Genomic DNA, 17109 nt, shown 5'->3' with positions numbered 1-17109 from the left:
ACAAGCTTTTTTTTTTTTTTTTTTTTTGAGTATTCAAATATCCTTTATGAGGCTGCATGAAGACTCATCATTCATTCACGGACACTCACAAAAGCTGTATAAAGAGAGACAATGCAGGCTGCTGAATTCAGCATATGCCAAGAGCTATCGCATAGGCTGCTAGAACACCCCAAACTTTATGGATGAAGGCACATGCAGGCCAGAGGGCAGCTCTTCAGGCAACAACCTTGCTTTTCAGAACAAGACACCACCAACGCTTTCAAGTTTCCCAGCAGGAAGGGTAGTTATCAAGGAGAGCTTGATAATTTCTCTGATGTCCAGAAGTAACAGCACAGATTGTGCTTGGCGAGTCTGCACAGGCAGGCTAAACAATCCTAACTTTGTCTGCGGTTTAACTTATTTTAAAACACCACAGACCAGCATTTCTCCATTAGCAACCCTTCCCACTCACACGTCTGTTTACTTCTGTGTTATTTCTTCCATTATACTATTAAAAAATTTGTAGCACAAACAAGATCAGTGAACTACTCCAACAGAATACTCACTCAGCACAAGAGAAAACAGCCAGTAGAGAACCTTCTGATTTATGCATGTTACCAAGAACTTTTGATACAATATTAATCAAAGCCCCCAGAAGCTCAAAGAAAACTTGGAATTAGCTTCTGATAATAAGGCACTCTCAAAGTTTTCAAAGTAATTTAAGTTATTAATGTAAACACGGGCAACTGTAAGACCAGAAAGGAGAGTAGTCACTACATAACAATAAAAAAATAACCATGTACCCTCTCTACGATGACTGGATTTGAAGAGAAACCTTTCCACATTGGCTCTGGTACACACAGCTGAAAAAGTAGTGCTACTCAACACTTCTACACCTTGGCCTGAGCAAGTGCAAGGTGAGAAGGTGATCAAAGGTCCAGGATGGATATAAAAAAGGCATATGATACATAAGCAAGAGGATTTTAATTCATCTTTCTGACTGGTGCTGACGAAACTCATCTGCAGAAGCTTTTGGCAGCAACAAAGAAGCAGCTGGATAGGTTTGCCCGTTGCAGGTAGGCAATGAGAAAGCAAGTGAACAATTCTGGATGGTTGAACAAGACACTGCCATCAACACAGGCACAAGGTCTGCTACCAGGAAACAGGGTGGCAGCTCTGGTAACAGCACTAAAACAACATAAAAAGAAAGGTCAAGTCATCCATGGAAGGTCAAAGATTATGGGGATCGCTAAAAACGTATACCTGAACTCGAGGAGTGTCTCCACATGTGAAGCAATACTTTCGGAAAGTCAGTAATCTGTATAACCCCAAGAACCTACCAGCTGCTCTAAACAATGTCACCACGTTAATGCAGCTACTGCACGAAGAAAGAAGCCAGAACAACAGATTTGTAAGCAGCTCTAAAAAAGCAGCACAAGTACAAGAAGGTGAACACACTGCTTGAGGAGAGGCTGATCTGGAGACCACGCAAGAGCTCTGTCTGACTGCAGTTATTGATTAACTGCTGTTGAAGAGGTGTGCAGCACAGAAATACCTAAGAAGTCACACTAGAAATATCAGCACTAACACTTTTCTCTAACACCTGCACTCTGTTTAGTGATCAGTTCAAGCGAGACTAAGGAAGTAAAACTATACATTCCGAATTATTCAGGTCAATCTAGAGACACAGCCATTTCTAACAACAGAACTATTTATTCCCAAAGCAAGAAAGCCTCAACATTAGCTGACATGCAGGATGAAAGAGACCAACATATAACTGTACTTTTCACTGCTCTTTCCTTTAAAGAAAGTTCAGGCCAACCGAGGACAAACAGTTACATTTATTAGATTCAGAACCTTAGCTAAATGTCAAGTTGGTTTTGTCTGAGCAAAACCAATATTGTGGATGTGAGCCTGAGTTCCACCAAAATTATCAACAGATTACACAGGACGGACATTCAGTCCTGGAACAGACCAGAAATCTCCAACAAGCTGGGCAGAGTATCAGGCTTGATCAATGCTTTAAATAATACTTACTTAAGCAGAGGATACACTCAGACCTTTCAACTGTACACCACCACCCACAATACCGTGCTAACTACAGAGGTGATTTTGCTCTTGCTCATTTAGCCATTGGCCCATGCTTTCTCAGTCTAATGTGCTGCTCCCAGCCTGTAGCAAAGCACTGAGGCAAAGCAACCCTGTCACATGCACATGCATTCTAAGTAAGATCAAGTTAAACTAAGTAAGTTTAAGTAAGTTAAAACTTGAGCAGTCTCTTACTGCAGACATGTCCCTTCAGCCTTACACAAACAGCTGCAGTCCTCTTGAGCCTGCTGTGAGTACAAAAAGAGAAACCCAAGACTCAGTGGGGCCAAATAAGACAACCTGGGCTCTTCAAGGACATAGATAACATCACCCTGATATCCTGAAGGGTTTTCAAAGTCATCATCTGGTTTTAGACAAACAGTTACTGCTCCACCTGAACTGGCTGAGATGCCCAAATACAGTTTCTGAGCATTTACTTTACCCTTTGGTTTGGGCTATGAAACTCACTCACTTCAGTTTAAAGTTCATGCCTCACTGGCAATTCCAATAGCTGAGGTTTCACCCAAAAAAGCTACTTAGTTTTACCAATAGCCAGGAAAAAGCAACGGTGGCTCAGGAAACAGTCGAATTGAAAAAAAAGTTAAAAACCTGGGGAAGAGCTTCTTTTCTGACAAGGAAGTCATGCATCTATATAGAGTGGCAGATGGCCCTCAAGTAACCTCCCGTTCCCCTCCCTGAAGGAGATCGTGGCAGAAGGTTTTGTCCCTCACCCTTCCCATCTCCAGCAGTGCAAGAGGGCCAGAAAGCATTAGGGAAACTCCAGCACCCTTTCACTTTTTCACAACAGCAGGCTGGGCCAGCAGCAGAAAGCATGAGCAGTAGGATGCTTTTGCTGGCTTTGATTAGCAGGGACTTGACAGAGCCATGATACTGCCCCCACCTCTCGGCTCTGAAACTGGTACCGAGCACGTGTGTGCAGTGTGGAGAGGCATTCACACCAAAATGCAGCACGCACCTTTACACACACACAGAAGCAAGTTGCTTTTGTCCACAAAAACCTCAGGATGGCTAGGGCTAGGATAATGGCTTAAATTGAAACTAAAAGGTGAAGCTGCAGGAGGTGTAGCTTTGCTGACTTCTGACTCCTATACTGAAAATTTCAAGAGGCTGAACAAAAAACATTTCCTCCTTCAGAACCGTAACATGGGAGAAGCAAGTTAAGGAATAAAGACTGTCCTATCTAAACCTGAAAGCTAAAAATGCCAGGTTTTCTCCTTTAAAATTCACCCTAAAGGTGAAAGGAAAAGAAAACCAGCCTTGCTTTGTGCTTTGCTGCTACACCCCTACACAAGGGCTGACCACTTCAATGCATTTCTTTTAGCTGCTGCAATTTTTTTTTATATTAAATCCCTGGTATTCCTCAGTGGTAGAAGACCTAAAAATAGAGATATGGCACAATTTGACTAGAGCTGCACAATTCCCCCAGATCGTGTGTGTGTGTGTGTGTGTTTGGGGGGGAATTCTACTCTCCACACCCCCTCCAAATGGGCATGGGGGCAGAATCAAAGCAAAAGGGACACTGCTCAAACCAAAACTTTTAAGAAAAACTTTAAGAACAACAAGCTTAAACACAGCTGTGACACCCACTCCACCCTGCCTGCTCCACCAGGAGTAGGGAATCACTGCAGTCCCATGAATGCAGCACTTCCACAGTAGCAGATGAAGAAAACTTCATTTCTTAATCCAGATATATCAAGTAATGAATAATGCAACACAGATATAACATGACAGATCCATATGCTGCACTGTGATGACTTATGCACTTTTTTTTTATTTGTATAATCCAACACTAAATGCAGAGATAGTAATTTTCCTATTTTAAAATAATCTTGCACTTAGAGTATGATTTCTGTGCTGACTCAAGTCTGCAGATTTGACCTCCAAGGATGTGAATTGCTATGCAAACAGAAATTCAAAAACAGAAGCGCAGTCAAGATGCCAGAACCCTTTGTTAAGTCTAAGAATTAGATAAATCATCGTTAATACAGATATTATCTTATTCTGACCAGAAAATATTACATTTCTGGGGCCATGTGGCTTCCACGCACTTCAGCTCTTTCTCTTAACCTTTTGCTCATTGAGTCATATCTAATTTATCTTCCATCTCTAGTGTTTTCCAGTACTTCAATTTCCATGAAACTAAATGGTACAAAACTGACTGAAGATGCCCTTGCTCCTTACAGGCTAACCTGCACGTTGCTTTTTTATTCTTATGCTGTATGATTTCATGCAGTCCCTTAGATGTTATATTCAAGCTTATTAGAACTTCCATCTGATATAGTTATGCAATAGACATTTCTCTTATCTATGTCCAACCCACTAAAAATTCTATATACAAATTATGAAATCTACACATAACTGCAAATTCTAGGTTCGTTCATTTTCTAATGAGTTTTGAAAGGCTGACTTAGCTGTATTAGGAAGTTTCTCTGTGTCAAAAGCCAGAAGCAATACCCCATTTCATAGTAACATTAATTATACACCTAAATCAGTAACTAAAGAAACAGCCATCGTGGACATGCAACACTGCTGATCTCCCAAGTATGCTTAAATGTATCCTTCCCAATGCATGTAATTCTCCTGCGCACATCTTCAAACTTTAATATTGAAGGAAAAGCAAAAGAATTGATCAAAAAGTTGGTAAGAAGTACAGGACAACATGAAAGCAAGAGCAAGGTCAATCTAATAGTGCACAGCCCTGAATTCCTATACTTTACTGCCTTTGTGAATGCACATCAAGTGCTATGAAGTTCTCTATGCCCCATCAAAAACCCCTCTGTTAACAACACATTCTACAGGATAAAAATGAGCCTGGCCAGAGAAATGAGACATAAAACAGAAAACAGACTTACTTTAGGAACATCCACAGGTGGAAGATATAATGCTAACACGATCTGACCTTGTTTCTTGCAAGGGATAACCTACATGTTTTTACTTGGTATTTCACTGAAGCCATGCACTGACTCTGAGGCAAGGGTGAGCAGCTGCTTTCACCCGGCACCCATGTTTGAAATGAGGGAGTTAAGACCTTGTTCATCTCTACCACCTTTGATTGCAGACCTTTCAAACCACATTATTTGCAACAGCACCCAAAGACTGAGTTTTCTCAAGTGCTGAGTACCTCAAATCCCACGGTGGACTTATGGTGTTACATTCTTCTGACATAGAGACAGGAACCTGAATTTGGAAGCTTTGCTCTGTTTCATAATGAAGTACTTTCAAAGTAGCATCAAGTCCACTTCCACAGGGTGATTATACCTCAGGGAAGGTATGGGGCCGGAGGAACTGAACACCTTGAAAAGCAAGGGCATCAGTAAGTTACTAGTAATGACTGTTTTGAAATAGCATGTGTCTTCCCTCCTAGCACTTATACCTTGCAAAAAGATGTCACTGGTTTATACTGAATCTGGTGGTGCCTACAGATACACCTCACCATCACTAAGTCAAGAATGTGTTTTACTACAGCAGGAAAAAAAAAAACATGGGAACTAAGCACTGGAGACTTGCTCACAGCAGACCAAATGAGACAGTGCCATGGAAGAGTCTTAACATAAGATATTGTCAGTATTAAAGGTCTTGCAGATATCAGATGTGGGTCCTCATACTGTCCTGTATGATCACACCTTCCATGACACAGGAGTCTCAAAACAGCTTAAAAAGGCATTTACGCTACAGGGGAAAACACAGATCCCAGTTTCAAAACAGTGCCATCCAGACTGTGTTAGAACAGATTCTTCAATAAATAAGTAGCAGCTCCAAGTTGAAAAAGGCTGTTTCATTAGGTATCAGCATGGTGTAGCTCAAAAAGAAGGCATGTCTGGAAGAAAACCCTTCTATTCCACACTTTAAGATCTGCTATGTTTTAAATGTGAGTTTTTAGAAGGATAGCATAACCAGCACAGACAAAACAAAACAAAAAACAGACAAAATATTAGCATTCACATTTGGAAGTGAACTTAAATACTCTGAGGTCAGGATGGACAAAATCTGAAAGGAGTCAGCCAACACAAAGTGTTGTATTGTCTCACTGCCAGAAAGCCAGGATTTTTCATTTTCACACTGAATATAAGTAGCTACTTCTAGGAAAGCATTTTTCTTTGAAGTAGTATCATTCAGTATCAAAGAGTCAAAATTTACTGGAACTATCTTGCACCTATTTCATAACATACAGACCAGCATCTCTAGATCCCGAAGCCCCAATATCAGTAACCCACACATCTGTCTGAAAGATCAAAACTGTATGTCACTGTCCCATTAAGTAGGCAGAACATTAAAGAACAGCAGCAGGATTAAGTTATTTTTAAGCTAATTCTGAAGTCAAACAGAAAGGTCATTTCTTTCTTTCACTCTGCAGGAATGTCACACAATTCTGTATTACACCTTTCAGTCAACACTGAACCTTCAGCCTTACAAAGTTTACTCTTTGCTTTGTGACATTTTGGGGTGAAAAAAAACAGTAGAAAAAGATCAACTGTGCTTACTAGCAACAGCAATAAGGAAAAGGGAATTTAAAGCTCTTTTATTGCAAATCCTATTTAAATACTGTATAACACATGCAGGTACTACAAGTTACCTTTAAGTCAGCTCTGCAAGACAGCACCTGGGCTCAAAGACCTGCAGATGTATAGTGTTAATGCAAAAGTTTTACACCTGTTTTACTCCAAGGAGAGAGCACACCCAAGCGAGGACAAGAGTGCCTAGGGTTAGCAGTAGCTCCATCTGCAGCTGTAAGGTAGTCAATTTACTGAGAAAAAATATTAACAGGACAGTGGTTTGAGAGTCATGACAGCAGGTCATTTAACCATACTAATGCTATAGAGCCTGTTATTGCAAAGACTTAAGAAAACCAATGCAGGGTAAGGCTGGAAAAGTTAAAGGCACAAACCACGAAAGAAGTGCTAACAAAGTCACTTTAGAGAAAATCCATGCCATCGAGACATACACACACAAAAGGAAGACGAAAACAGGACACCGCGCAAGCAGAACATGAAAAACAGCACCCTGGCACTGAAGACCTTTCATCAAGCATCACTTGACTGATGACCAAAAAAGCTTGCAGTACAAAAATGATTTCTAACTTGCAAAAAGTAGACCAGTAACTGTTGTCTCCTGCTGTCCCACACATACCACAAGCTGCCAACAGAAAAATACCAACTAAGTTACACGTACTAGTACAAACTTGCATGACACAAGATGTAGTAAGCTTAGATTTTGCCTTCTTCACAGTCCAAAGAAGCATGCAACTGCTCTTTAAAGATTATACTGTTTGCATACAAACAGTTTACTGGAGAATGGACTCAGCATATGTAATTATCAAATTCTCTTACTTCTTTCTGCAGTTTGTGAAGTGGCAAGTTCCTAAAGCAGCAAAAACAACTAAATTTAGTATAGTCTGTCAGGAATATTGTTTCAGTGACAATTATTCAGAAGTAAGTTCTCAGTAAGTTGCTAAAAGCTTAAACAACTGTAACAGAAGCTTGGAACAAACACAAGTCAAGAATTAAGATTAAAACTTTACATTTTTCACTGGCTTAAGAAAAGGGTCTTTTTTTTTTTTTTTTTTTTGAATTTTTGTTTTTTAACTGAAATCTAGAGCAGCAGAAAAGAAGATCAAAAACAGAATGCCACCATATCAGCCCCTTACTAAGTTCCAAGGAAACTTCCTTTCCTCCTAGATCTGCAGACAATGACAGCAGCTCTCAAATCTGTATGAGGATTTTATCTAGCTGATGAAATAGCTAAAAATGTTTAGGTACAGAAAGTGCTCAAACACAAAGTTTCTCAAGTAGCAGAGACTGTCCTCACAAAAAAGACATTCCATATGGTAGCTATTTTTAGCCTGTTAAGTATCAGAGGTTAGAGAAATCACATGGGTGTCTCCAAACTACCAGCTCCTCAGCTGATTTTTATCCTTTGCATAAAGGAAAGGCAAGTTGGGATCATTTTTAGAACTAACAGAGCTCAGATTCAAAAACTGTACTTCTCCTTCAAAGTACACTCAGCTTCCATAGCTTGCAAGGCTTCCCTGCAAGTACCCAACTCAAAGGAAAATGTAAGCCTGTACTTTTTGACAAGAATACTTGGAGCATCCAAAGCAGATCAGCTGAGTCGTATTTAGGCTGGTTCTAATTTACTGCAGTTGTACCTAATGAACCACAAAAAGCTTACCACTACAATGCAGGCAACACAGCCCAGAGATCATGAGCTGAACATTTTCCAGTTACCAGCTGGCTGTCCTCAGCATCAGGTACTGAACCATCTCTGAAGAGTAGCTAAGCATGCAAGAGCAGCAAGACAACACTGCCATGCTTGATTATCTCTTGTATACATCACCACAGGAGTATCAGATGGGGTACACTGCCTGGTATGTTCACTGCTGCTGCAGAGCATATCTATCTCTCGGTCCCTCAAGTACTCACCTGCTTTATGCAATGAAAAACAGCAGTCCTCTGTCCCATGAGGGTAACTTATACAGAGACTTCAACACAGGGATTTGTGATCAGCCACACTGGAATCTGGTGAAGCTGCCTGCAGGACTATCATGATTATCTTTCCAACAGGAGATCATGGGCAATCTGAAAGTAACAGTCTTGATGCAACTTTGAGAAGTGCTGGTTAAGAACCCAGTAATCTACAGGAAAATCAATTAGGGATTCCCACACAGAACTGTGTACAAGACTTGAAAGAACCTGAGTGTACGGTACACTCTAAATCTGTGACTAAGCTCAAGACTAAGCTTGGATTGTAGACTAAGATGATTTATTCTTGACATCTGCATTCCCTGTTTTGCAGTAGCATTTAAGGCATGGAACAATTCACAGATCCACTCTGAGGAGACATGAAAAGAAGGGGGGAGGCGAAAAAAGCATTTTGTTCCAGGAAGCCTAACAACAAACCCCTTGTTGTTTGTGCTATAGAATGCTTCAAGCTTTTCACTTAATTGCATACTTCCTTTCACTGATGAAGTCAGTATCCTTAAGTAAACCCTTCAGAAGAAAGTCAAGTAAGCCGAAGATGAGGTAGATCAACCACACCAAGCTGTAACACATCAGCAGCAGCACCTTCAGTCCTTCAGCTGAAGAGACAACAATGTACTTCAGAAGCAGGCTGACTAACCAAAGCACTACAGCCTAAAATTAGAAAGACTATTTCCCCTAACATTGTTCTCTTTAACTTCCATTCCCTTTTGATTTCCACAAAGCAAAAAAAAAAAAAAAAAAAGAAAAGAAAAGAAAAGAAAAGAAAAAAGAAAACATCTATGTTCTATTCAACAAGAACATCAAAAATATCACCAAAAATCTGAGTTCTGTGGGCAGTTTTGGGCACAGTACAAGAAGGATGTAAAACCATTAGTGAGCATTCATAGGAGGTCAACTAAGATGCTGAAAAGTCTTGAGGGCAAGACTTATGAGGAGCAGCTGAGGTCCCTTGGTTTGCTCAGCCCAGAGCAGAGCAGGCTGAGGGAAGGCCTCATGGCTGGCCTCCAGCTCCCTCACGAGGGGAGCGGAGGGGCAGGCGCTGAGCTCTGCTCTCTGGGGACAGCGACAGGACCCGAGGGGACGGCATGGAGCTGGGACAGGGGAGGGTCAGGCTGGGGGTTAGGGAAAGGGTCTGCACCCAGAGGGGGTTGGGCGCTGGGACAGGCTGCCCAGGGCAGTGGTCACGGCACCAAGCTGCCAGAGATCGAGAATCATCTGGACAGCACTGTCATACATCTGGGTCAGATTCCTGTGTTATCGTGTGTGGAAACAGGGGTTGGACTCAATGATCCCTTCCAACTCAGGATATTCTACAATGCTATCATGGCCTGTTTGGTGGAATGTCTTCTCATAGCTACCCTACAGCAAAGAGCATTTCCACACACACATAGGTCCCAGGTTCCCAGAGCCATCAAAAACATTGCTGTCTGAGAAACCATCCTTGAACAGCAATGCAGAAACTACTATAAAATGATAGAGGGGAAAAAGCCACCCTTAGTTCCAATATTTAAAAAAAAAAAAAAAAAAAAAACAGTAAGTGGTGCAGTCTCCCAGCTGTCACACCAGTCTGTTACATTCTAATTTGCTTATGCAAAGTACAAATTGTAATATTTTTCTACTGAATCCACTATGGTAAAAGGATTAGCTACAGAGACTAACATTATTAGGAAGACTCTTCTCTGAAGCACTGAGAAGAGGTATGACTCTGGGGGTGGAGTTCTGCAGTTACTGAAGACAGGTGGCAGAGAAGAAGCAGCATGAATCTTTCAACAGACCTCAGAAAGGAGTAAGCAGCAGAAGTGATTCAGCTGGCTGAGAGAGCCCACTCGACAAGCAAGTGGGAAAAAGTGGCATCAACTCTTTCGCAAGTGTATTACAATGGCATTGCTTGACCCAGAACACATTGCAACCATGTAAACTGACCTGGCGGATTCTGCTCACCCCTGGCTGATCTGCTCCTGGGAATCCTTGCTTCTTCTGGTTTTCAATTAAGCCTTTGCAAGTGATTCAGCAGCACATGATCCCAGCAGCATATTATGGAATAAAATGCTCTTTGCCTACCACCTCCATAAGACGAACTCCTTCACCCCACAAAGCTGCAATCCCTAACACTGGTGCTCTGCAAGACTGTAGAGCAGTAACAGAGCATGGGTCAAGTTCCCAGGGAGAATTAATTCAGCACTTGCACAGGTGTTTCCTAAATTTGCCACCCAAGTGCTGGTGGATATACAAATAGAGTTTCCTGCCAATGCAGAAAGGTAGAATAAGAGCAGGTTATTCTGCCACATGAGCAAAGTGTGCTGAGGCTCAAAAAAAACCCACCACCACCAGAATATACAATTTATTCAGTTATATCTTGTATGAAAACACGTTTTCCTAACTAAAAACCAGGTGCCCCTCATTTTTCTAAACTATACTGGAAACTCCATACTCTGCCCTGTATTCATCACATTTACAAGTAGAAGCTTCCAAGGGAAAATAGGAAGATATTCCAAGTCAAAACTGACGTACTAATTTGGTTTAGCTTTTTACAGGATAATGTCAAAATGCCGCCAGTGAGCTCAAGGACTATGAGAGCCCTCAATTACAATCTTCTACTTCCAGGATTTGTGTATTTGAATATTTCATTTACTTTTTTTTTTTTTTTTTTTAAATCAGTTATCGATCTTTACAGCCTCCTGAGATGAGTCTGAACAGCTTCTAGGAAATGGCTTTTAGAAATACAATAGTACTACTGGCAGTCCTGGGAGGACCATCGTATCACTGCTCCCAGATAAAGCATGCTTCCATCCAGTCACAAAATTCTACACCAATTTTAGACAACACTACTCCTCCAGTTAGAGGGCTTTGTGGGACTTCCCAAACTTACCATAGTAATAACTTTATCCTGTTACTAATATTAAGCATTGAGAATGCTTAATTCCAATGTCCATCAAACGTATAGTCACCTGCAAAAAGCAGAATTAAACAACCAAACCAAATGCATTAATTGAATTTGAATAATTAGAGAAGGGTTCACAATAAGGCTCCAAACAAAATCCTCTAAGGGAAAACTGAAGACCAAAGAAGACCTGCAAGCCTTGTTTTGTCAACACCAACCACCATGTTTCAACTTCTGCAACTGCTCCAGCAATAACATCTCTTGTTTCCTAAAGGTTTTCTGAAGTTGAAGTTCAGTTCTGTAAAGTACTATATACACTATTCTTATAGTACCTGCTCTAAGAGCTGGACTATTTTCTGTTCCAATGCACTCACGAAGAACCAAAACTCTGAAAGACCTAAATCAAGAGAAAGTAAATGACATTGCCAATGATATACTTACAAATTATTCCCTTAAAAGATGATCAGAATACAGAGATAGCTGATTTCAGCTGATGCAAGCCCTAAATACTATTACCCACGAGATCATGTTTGAATTTGTAAAGACCCTCACTCAACCTCTTATTTCATTCCACCTCTGAAAAGCTGTAATAGTGCTTCATCACTGATACCACACAAAGGATCCATTTGTACCTGAGGGCACTGTGCTAAATCTCACAGCTTCGCAACAACCCCTAACATCTTTATGAGCAGTAAACAAAGACAAACAATGAAAAAAACAAAACAACTCTATGGTTAACTAGTGCTCAGAGCACAATCAGATGGAGCACCCAACAACCCTACAGTTCCCTCTTCAGCAATTGTTGGTTTGAGAAAACAAGTTACACCTGCGCTTCTAACCCCACCCCAAAGGCAGCTTTCTTCACACCTGAAGTTGTGTAACAGAAGCCCAGGCCATACAGTATTTGCACAGAAACGAGAAGTCCCAAGTCTGACAGTGATAAACAGCAGCCATTCTGGGGTATCAGAAGTTACTGACAATTACGACAGTCATTGGTTTGTCTCAAATCTAATTAGTGTTCAAGGCAAACCACTTGCATCCTGGCACTGCCCCTATAAACCTGTGCAACAGGGGGCTGTTTTTTAAAGCAGTCTTCTCTTAATCTTTATGTACCAGTACCAACTACGCCACCCAACTCTAGTAGGGAAATGATCAGGTAAGACCCTTCTAAAAGCTTCCTTGAGCATGCTTTCAGGAAAATCACACTTTAAAAAACACTTGCTTTCATTAGATGACTGACATTTATAAATAACCAAGCTCAGACCCTACCTTTATTCTGACTTTTAAGGTAAGTGTTTTAAGATTACCTGCTTCTTCCTGAATTTCATGAACTCAACAACAAGTTTTGACTTAACCAGCACGCCATGTGCTGGTTAACTGGCTTCTGAATAGAAACTTTATGTCAAAGCAGAAATGAAAGTGTGCCAGGCTGTACCAGCATATTTCACCAGGCCTCGCTTTTCCTAAAATACCACCCCACCCAAGCCCTTTTACCAAATCAGTTTTTAGAGTGCCCCCACTGCCATTTACATTTGTTTATGCTGAATCTCTTTCAATACATTAACTCACTGAGTTAAACCCTTACCTTCCTCCTCAGCACAATCTGTCATACAGGGGTAGCACTGTCTCACAACCAGGAAATCTCACATAATGAATGATTCTTGAGCTTATTAGAAGTGTTAATGGACATGAGGTGCAAAATAGTAACTTTTCCTCAGCTCATAACACTTCATGTTCGTACAGATTGCCAAAGTGCTTTTAAATCCATTTTCTATTCTTTGCACCAAGCTCAGCCCAACTGGTACACAAGACGCAAAGTTTTGGCACAGAACGAAGTTATTTAAACACTGACAGCTATACACAACCTAAAACAGATGGCTGGTTCTCCTGTGAGCTCAAGACTTAAGAGAAAGATTCGTGCAAGTCTGGATGTGCTCACTAGGCCTGCTTTTCTGATGAATTAGAGAAATTAATGAACCTGACGACTGTGGTTACCATCCTGAAGCTGTAAGTCTGTAGACTTATTCAGAAATACCTCTATAGACAGGTTCAGCCCATCTTCTAGCACCTGCTGTTTTGTCTGGTTAAAAGAAGCTACCTGAGTCAAAGTAAAAGCATGGGGGCTTTGTGTCACAAACCACCCCTCAGGCCAAAAGAGGCCAAGACCTGCTGTCCAAGTTACTTCACTCGTGCTTAAACTTTACAAACAGCAACTCCACTTCAGAAGCTTTGGTCCACTAGGAGCATTGAAGCCATGCATTTGTTTTGTTTTTTAAACTCCTGGGATTTTTCTCATACAAAAGAGCTGTCCAGGATCTATGTCATTCCCTACTAAGTCTCTGCAGAGCTAAAGTGATTAACTCCAACCATCGTGTCTTCGGCACGCTGTACCATTCTATCCCCCAGATCTTGTCAATGCTTATCGGAGCAAAAGGAGAGCTCCTCTACAGTCATGACATTGAAAAGTACTGCAAAACCTTCTTGCTAAGCTCAGAAATTTACCAAGCTATAATGCTTTAATTCCAGTGCCATTACTTGTGTAACTATATAGTAATATAGTTACTATATAGTAATAATGCCATTACTTTTCCTCCGTTAGGAATCAGCATTGAAATTAGGACGAGGCAATACTTGAGAGCGTGATTAATGTTAAGAGATTTGGACAGAAAACTAGGATTATTTTTCTAACAAGCAAGTGATCCTTGCCTTTAAAATCTATGGGTTTTGTTCATAACTCAGTTCATGGGCATGGAAAACTAGAATGTAGTAGCCTGGATGCAAACCAAAAACAATAGCAAAAACCAGAAAAGGTAAATGCCACTAAACAATTACTTTCCAAGGACCATTGTAACATTATAAATGAAGATTTATTCCATAGTTCTCAACAAAAACACAAGCTTACCAAAAAAAACACAGCCTTTTAGCTATTCTAAGAGGTGACTACTGCAATTTCAGGTTGTGCTAGAATCCCAGAAGTCCCATGTGGAGATAAAAGTTTGAGGATTACGTGTTAGCAGTAAAGCCCAACCACATAGGACACAGGGCTTCCTCTAAGGAGTTTGTGAAGTGCTGTGCAAATGAAAGATCTCCTACCCCCAATCCACACTCAGTTTGCAGAAGGAGTTCAGAGATAGCTGCAACAAGAGTCCATTGTGAGATACAGCAATAGTTTCTACAGACTCAAAGTTGACAAGCTTTGTACAAATTTACTCAGCCATCAGTTGTTTTCAATCACCAGCTTATTAGATATGCATGTTCAATACTGTACTTTACCCCTCTCTTGCAAAACCAGAGGTATTTTTCAGGCAACATCAGCATAAACTATTGCTTATAGAGTGGAAGGTTCCTCCCACAAATATTAAGAAAGGGAAGTAAACTCAAGACCTGTATTAGACTGCTACTCTACTGGGGTTTTGACAACGTTAAAATATCATCTAGACCTTTTACCAGAGTCATTCTTTGAGGTGAAACCTCGAAACAAGGACTTGGCTGATTAACATACATATAGGACCTACTGAAAACCAGATCTCCAGTAAGTAATTCTTTCCTCTTATGCAACTCACTGTATGGAAAGTAATTATGAATAAAGTATTAATTTCAAAAAACAATCATGCACGCTATAGCATGGCCAGTCTCCAATTATAGCCTCAAATTCTGCAGAGAAAACAAAAGATAAACCAGCACTGAGAGTTACATCATGGGTATTTTCAGGCACACAGTCTCAAGATACAATTTGGGACAGTAGTTTGGAAGTATCTTTAAACACAGGATTATTAATCGCTCTTAGGAAAGATGGGAAGCACAGTAACTTCTCAGTAAGTCAGTCAAAACAACTTGGTTTGGACATCTCTACTTCTCAACTCTGTTGATGTCAGTAAGCGTAAAGCAGAGTTGGAAGTAACCAGTAAAGAGAAGCTCTTAACAATTAAGCACTTATATCCTAATAAAGAGAAAAGAAAAAAACATTGAACTTTTGGGTCTTTTTTTTTTTTTTTTTTTTTTAAGGTGCCAACAAGTAGGCCTATTACACAGCACATACTTTAAAAACTGCAGAAGGCAATTCAACTCAGAAAAAATTGCTGAAGACTTGGGCCAACTTAAGACAGATTTGGAAAGACAAAGGAGGAAGACTGTAGAAAGCATGGGCCTGCTGCTCCATGGGGCATGGAACTTGCTGACAACAGAGATGGAAAAGGGTGAGGTACTCAACTGTCTTCTTCATCTTGGTCTTTACCAGTAAGACCAGTACAAATACCAGATGCAGAGAAAGAGTGAAGACTGAGCCAGACCCTTCAGTGGCAGAAAAAGAGGTAACAGGCAAACTTAAATACAGGAAGCTCTCTTTAAACATAAAACCTTTCCGCCACAGCGAACATCACCAAGCACTGACAGATCACAGAGCGTTTTTGTAGGCAGAGCAAGAAAAATTCAAAAACGCAACCTGGACTTGGTCCTGGACAGATGACCCTGCTTAAAGCTGGGGTTGGACTGTGTTATAATACACACAAATGTTGGGGAAGAATATGGCAGCCACACGTCCTATGATAACACCTTTACATTGTCCCTTACAGATGGTACCAATAGTAAAGCAAAAGAAATATTTTTTTGCTCAGTTAGCAGTCATAAATGGTGAAATAATTCACATGAGACTCCAGAAAGTTTTTGGGTTTTGTTTTTTACATTGAAGCATCCAAACTCAGCTCAGGAGGACAGTCCGTTTTGTCCAGTAAGCACCACTTTCTTAGTTTAGAGTTCTGCCACTGTTTCCAGCATACATACAGAAATAAAAAACCCACATCAAAACAATGTTTCTTTCAGTAGTCCTGATAATACTACCCATACCTTCTAGGGAAGCCACTTTGTTCAACAAGTTAACAGATTAACAAACTTTCTTAGCAAGGAAGTTTGAAAAAAAGCCTTATCCTTCAAAATTTTGAAAAAAAAGATACGCCAATTTGATATATCAGAAGCTTCATCTCCAAAATTCTGCTCCGACATTTCTAATGCACTATCTACCTCCTCGAGGCTGTTTGTGACAGCTTCCTTATTAAATAGAGACAGACAAAATGTGTCATGCCTTTACAGAGGCTTCAGAAAAGAATTCTTCAATGTTAAGGAACAGTTGTACACAAGCTGTAAAAAGGAAAACACACACTTGGGAATGAATTGAAGCAGAAGGAAATTGCCTTGAACAGCAACTGTTGCTTGATCCATTGTACAAGTTCACTGTTCTGGTTATCAGTGATTTTTTTTTTATTCCTCTAAACAATCAAATATCGCCTACAAAATTCTTTACCACCCATTCTCAGATGCCATCTCCTGAAAGAACTAAATTTTACAGCTGTGTCATACTGAAATACAAGGCCAAGGTGGATGGGGCTTTGAGCAAACTGGTCTGGTGGAAGGTGTCCCAGCCCATGGCAGGGGGTTTGTAACGAGATGAGCTCTAAGGAAGGCTCCTTCCAACCCAAACCATTCTGTGGTTCTGTGAAATAACTCAGAGCACTTGCAAGACTGAGCACACTCAGGTTCTTCTGCTGTTCTTCTGGCACAGCATCCCTTGCAGCGCTGCAGCAACCAAGCACCTCCAACTTCAGTTCACTGGTGATAGCGGTTTTTGCTTTCCTCTCATCACCCTCCGTCCTGACATCCAGGGGTGCC

The 17109-nt window shown here is 40.7% G+C and overlaps 1 protein-coding gene across 17 annotated transcripts in view; it reads right to left on the bottom strand.

The window, feature by feature from the left end:
• The window catches only part of ELAVL2 (ELAV like RNA binding protein 2), a 92126-nt gene that overhangs the window by 54975 nt on the left and 20042 nt on the right, over positions 1-17109 (bottom strand). Inside the window, exon 1 of one of the 17 annotated variants that reach the window (XM_032205348.1) lies at positions 11437-11515. The exons of the other annotated variants lie outside the window; for them this stretch is intronic. Within the exon in view, the coding sequence (XP_032061239.1) occupies positions 11437-11439 (3 nt within the window). The 5' untranslated portion in view covers positions 11440-11515. Of the gene's footprint in view, positions 1-11436; positions 11516-17109 lie in introns of those variants that run through there. 17 annotated transcript variants of the gene reach the window in all.

This window comes from Aythya fuligula, chromosome Z, assembly GCF_009819795.1.
Source record: "Aythya fuligula isolate bAytFul2 chromosome Z, bAytFul2.pri, whole genome shotgun sequence".
Classification (NCBI taxonomy): domain Eukaryota; kingdom Metazoa; phylum Chordata; class Aves; order Anseriformes; family Anatidae; genus Aythya; species Aythya fuligula.
Note: the sequence above shows the minus strand (reverse complement) of the source record. Positions and strands in the feature narration are given on the sequence as shown.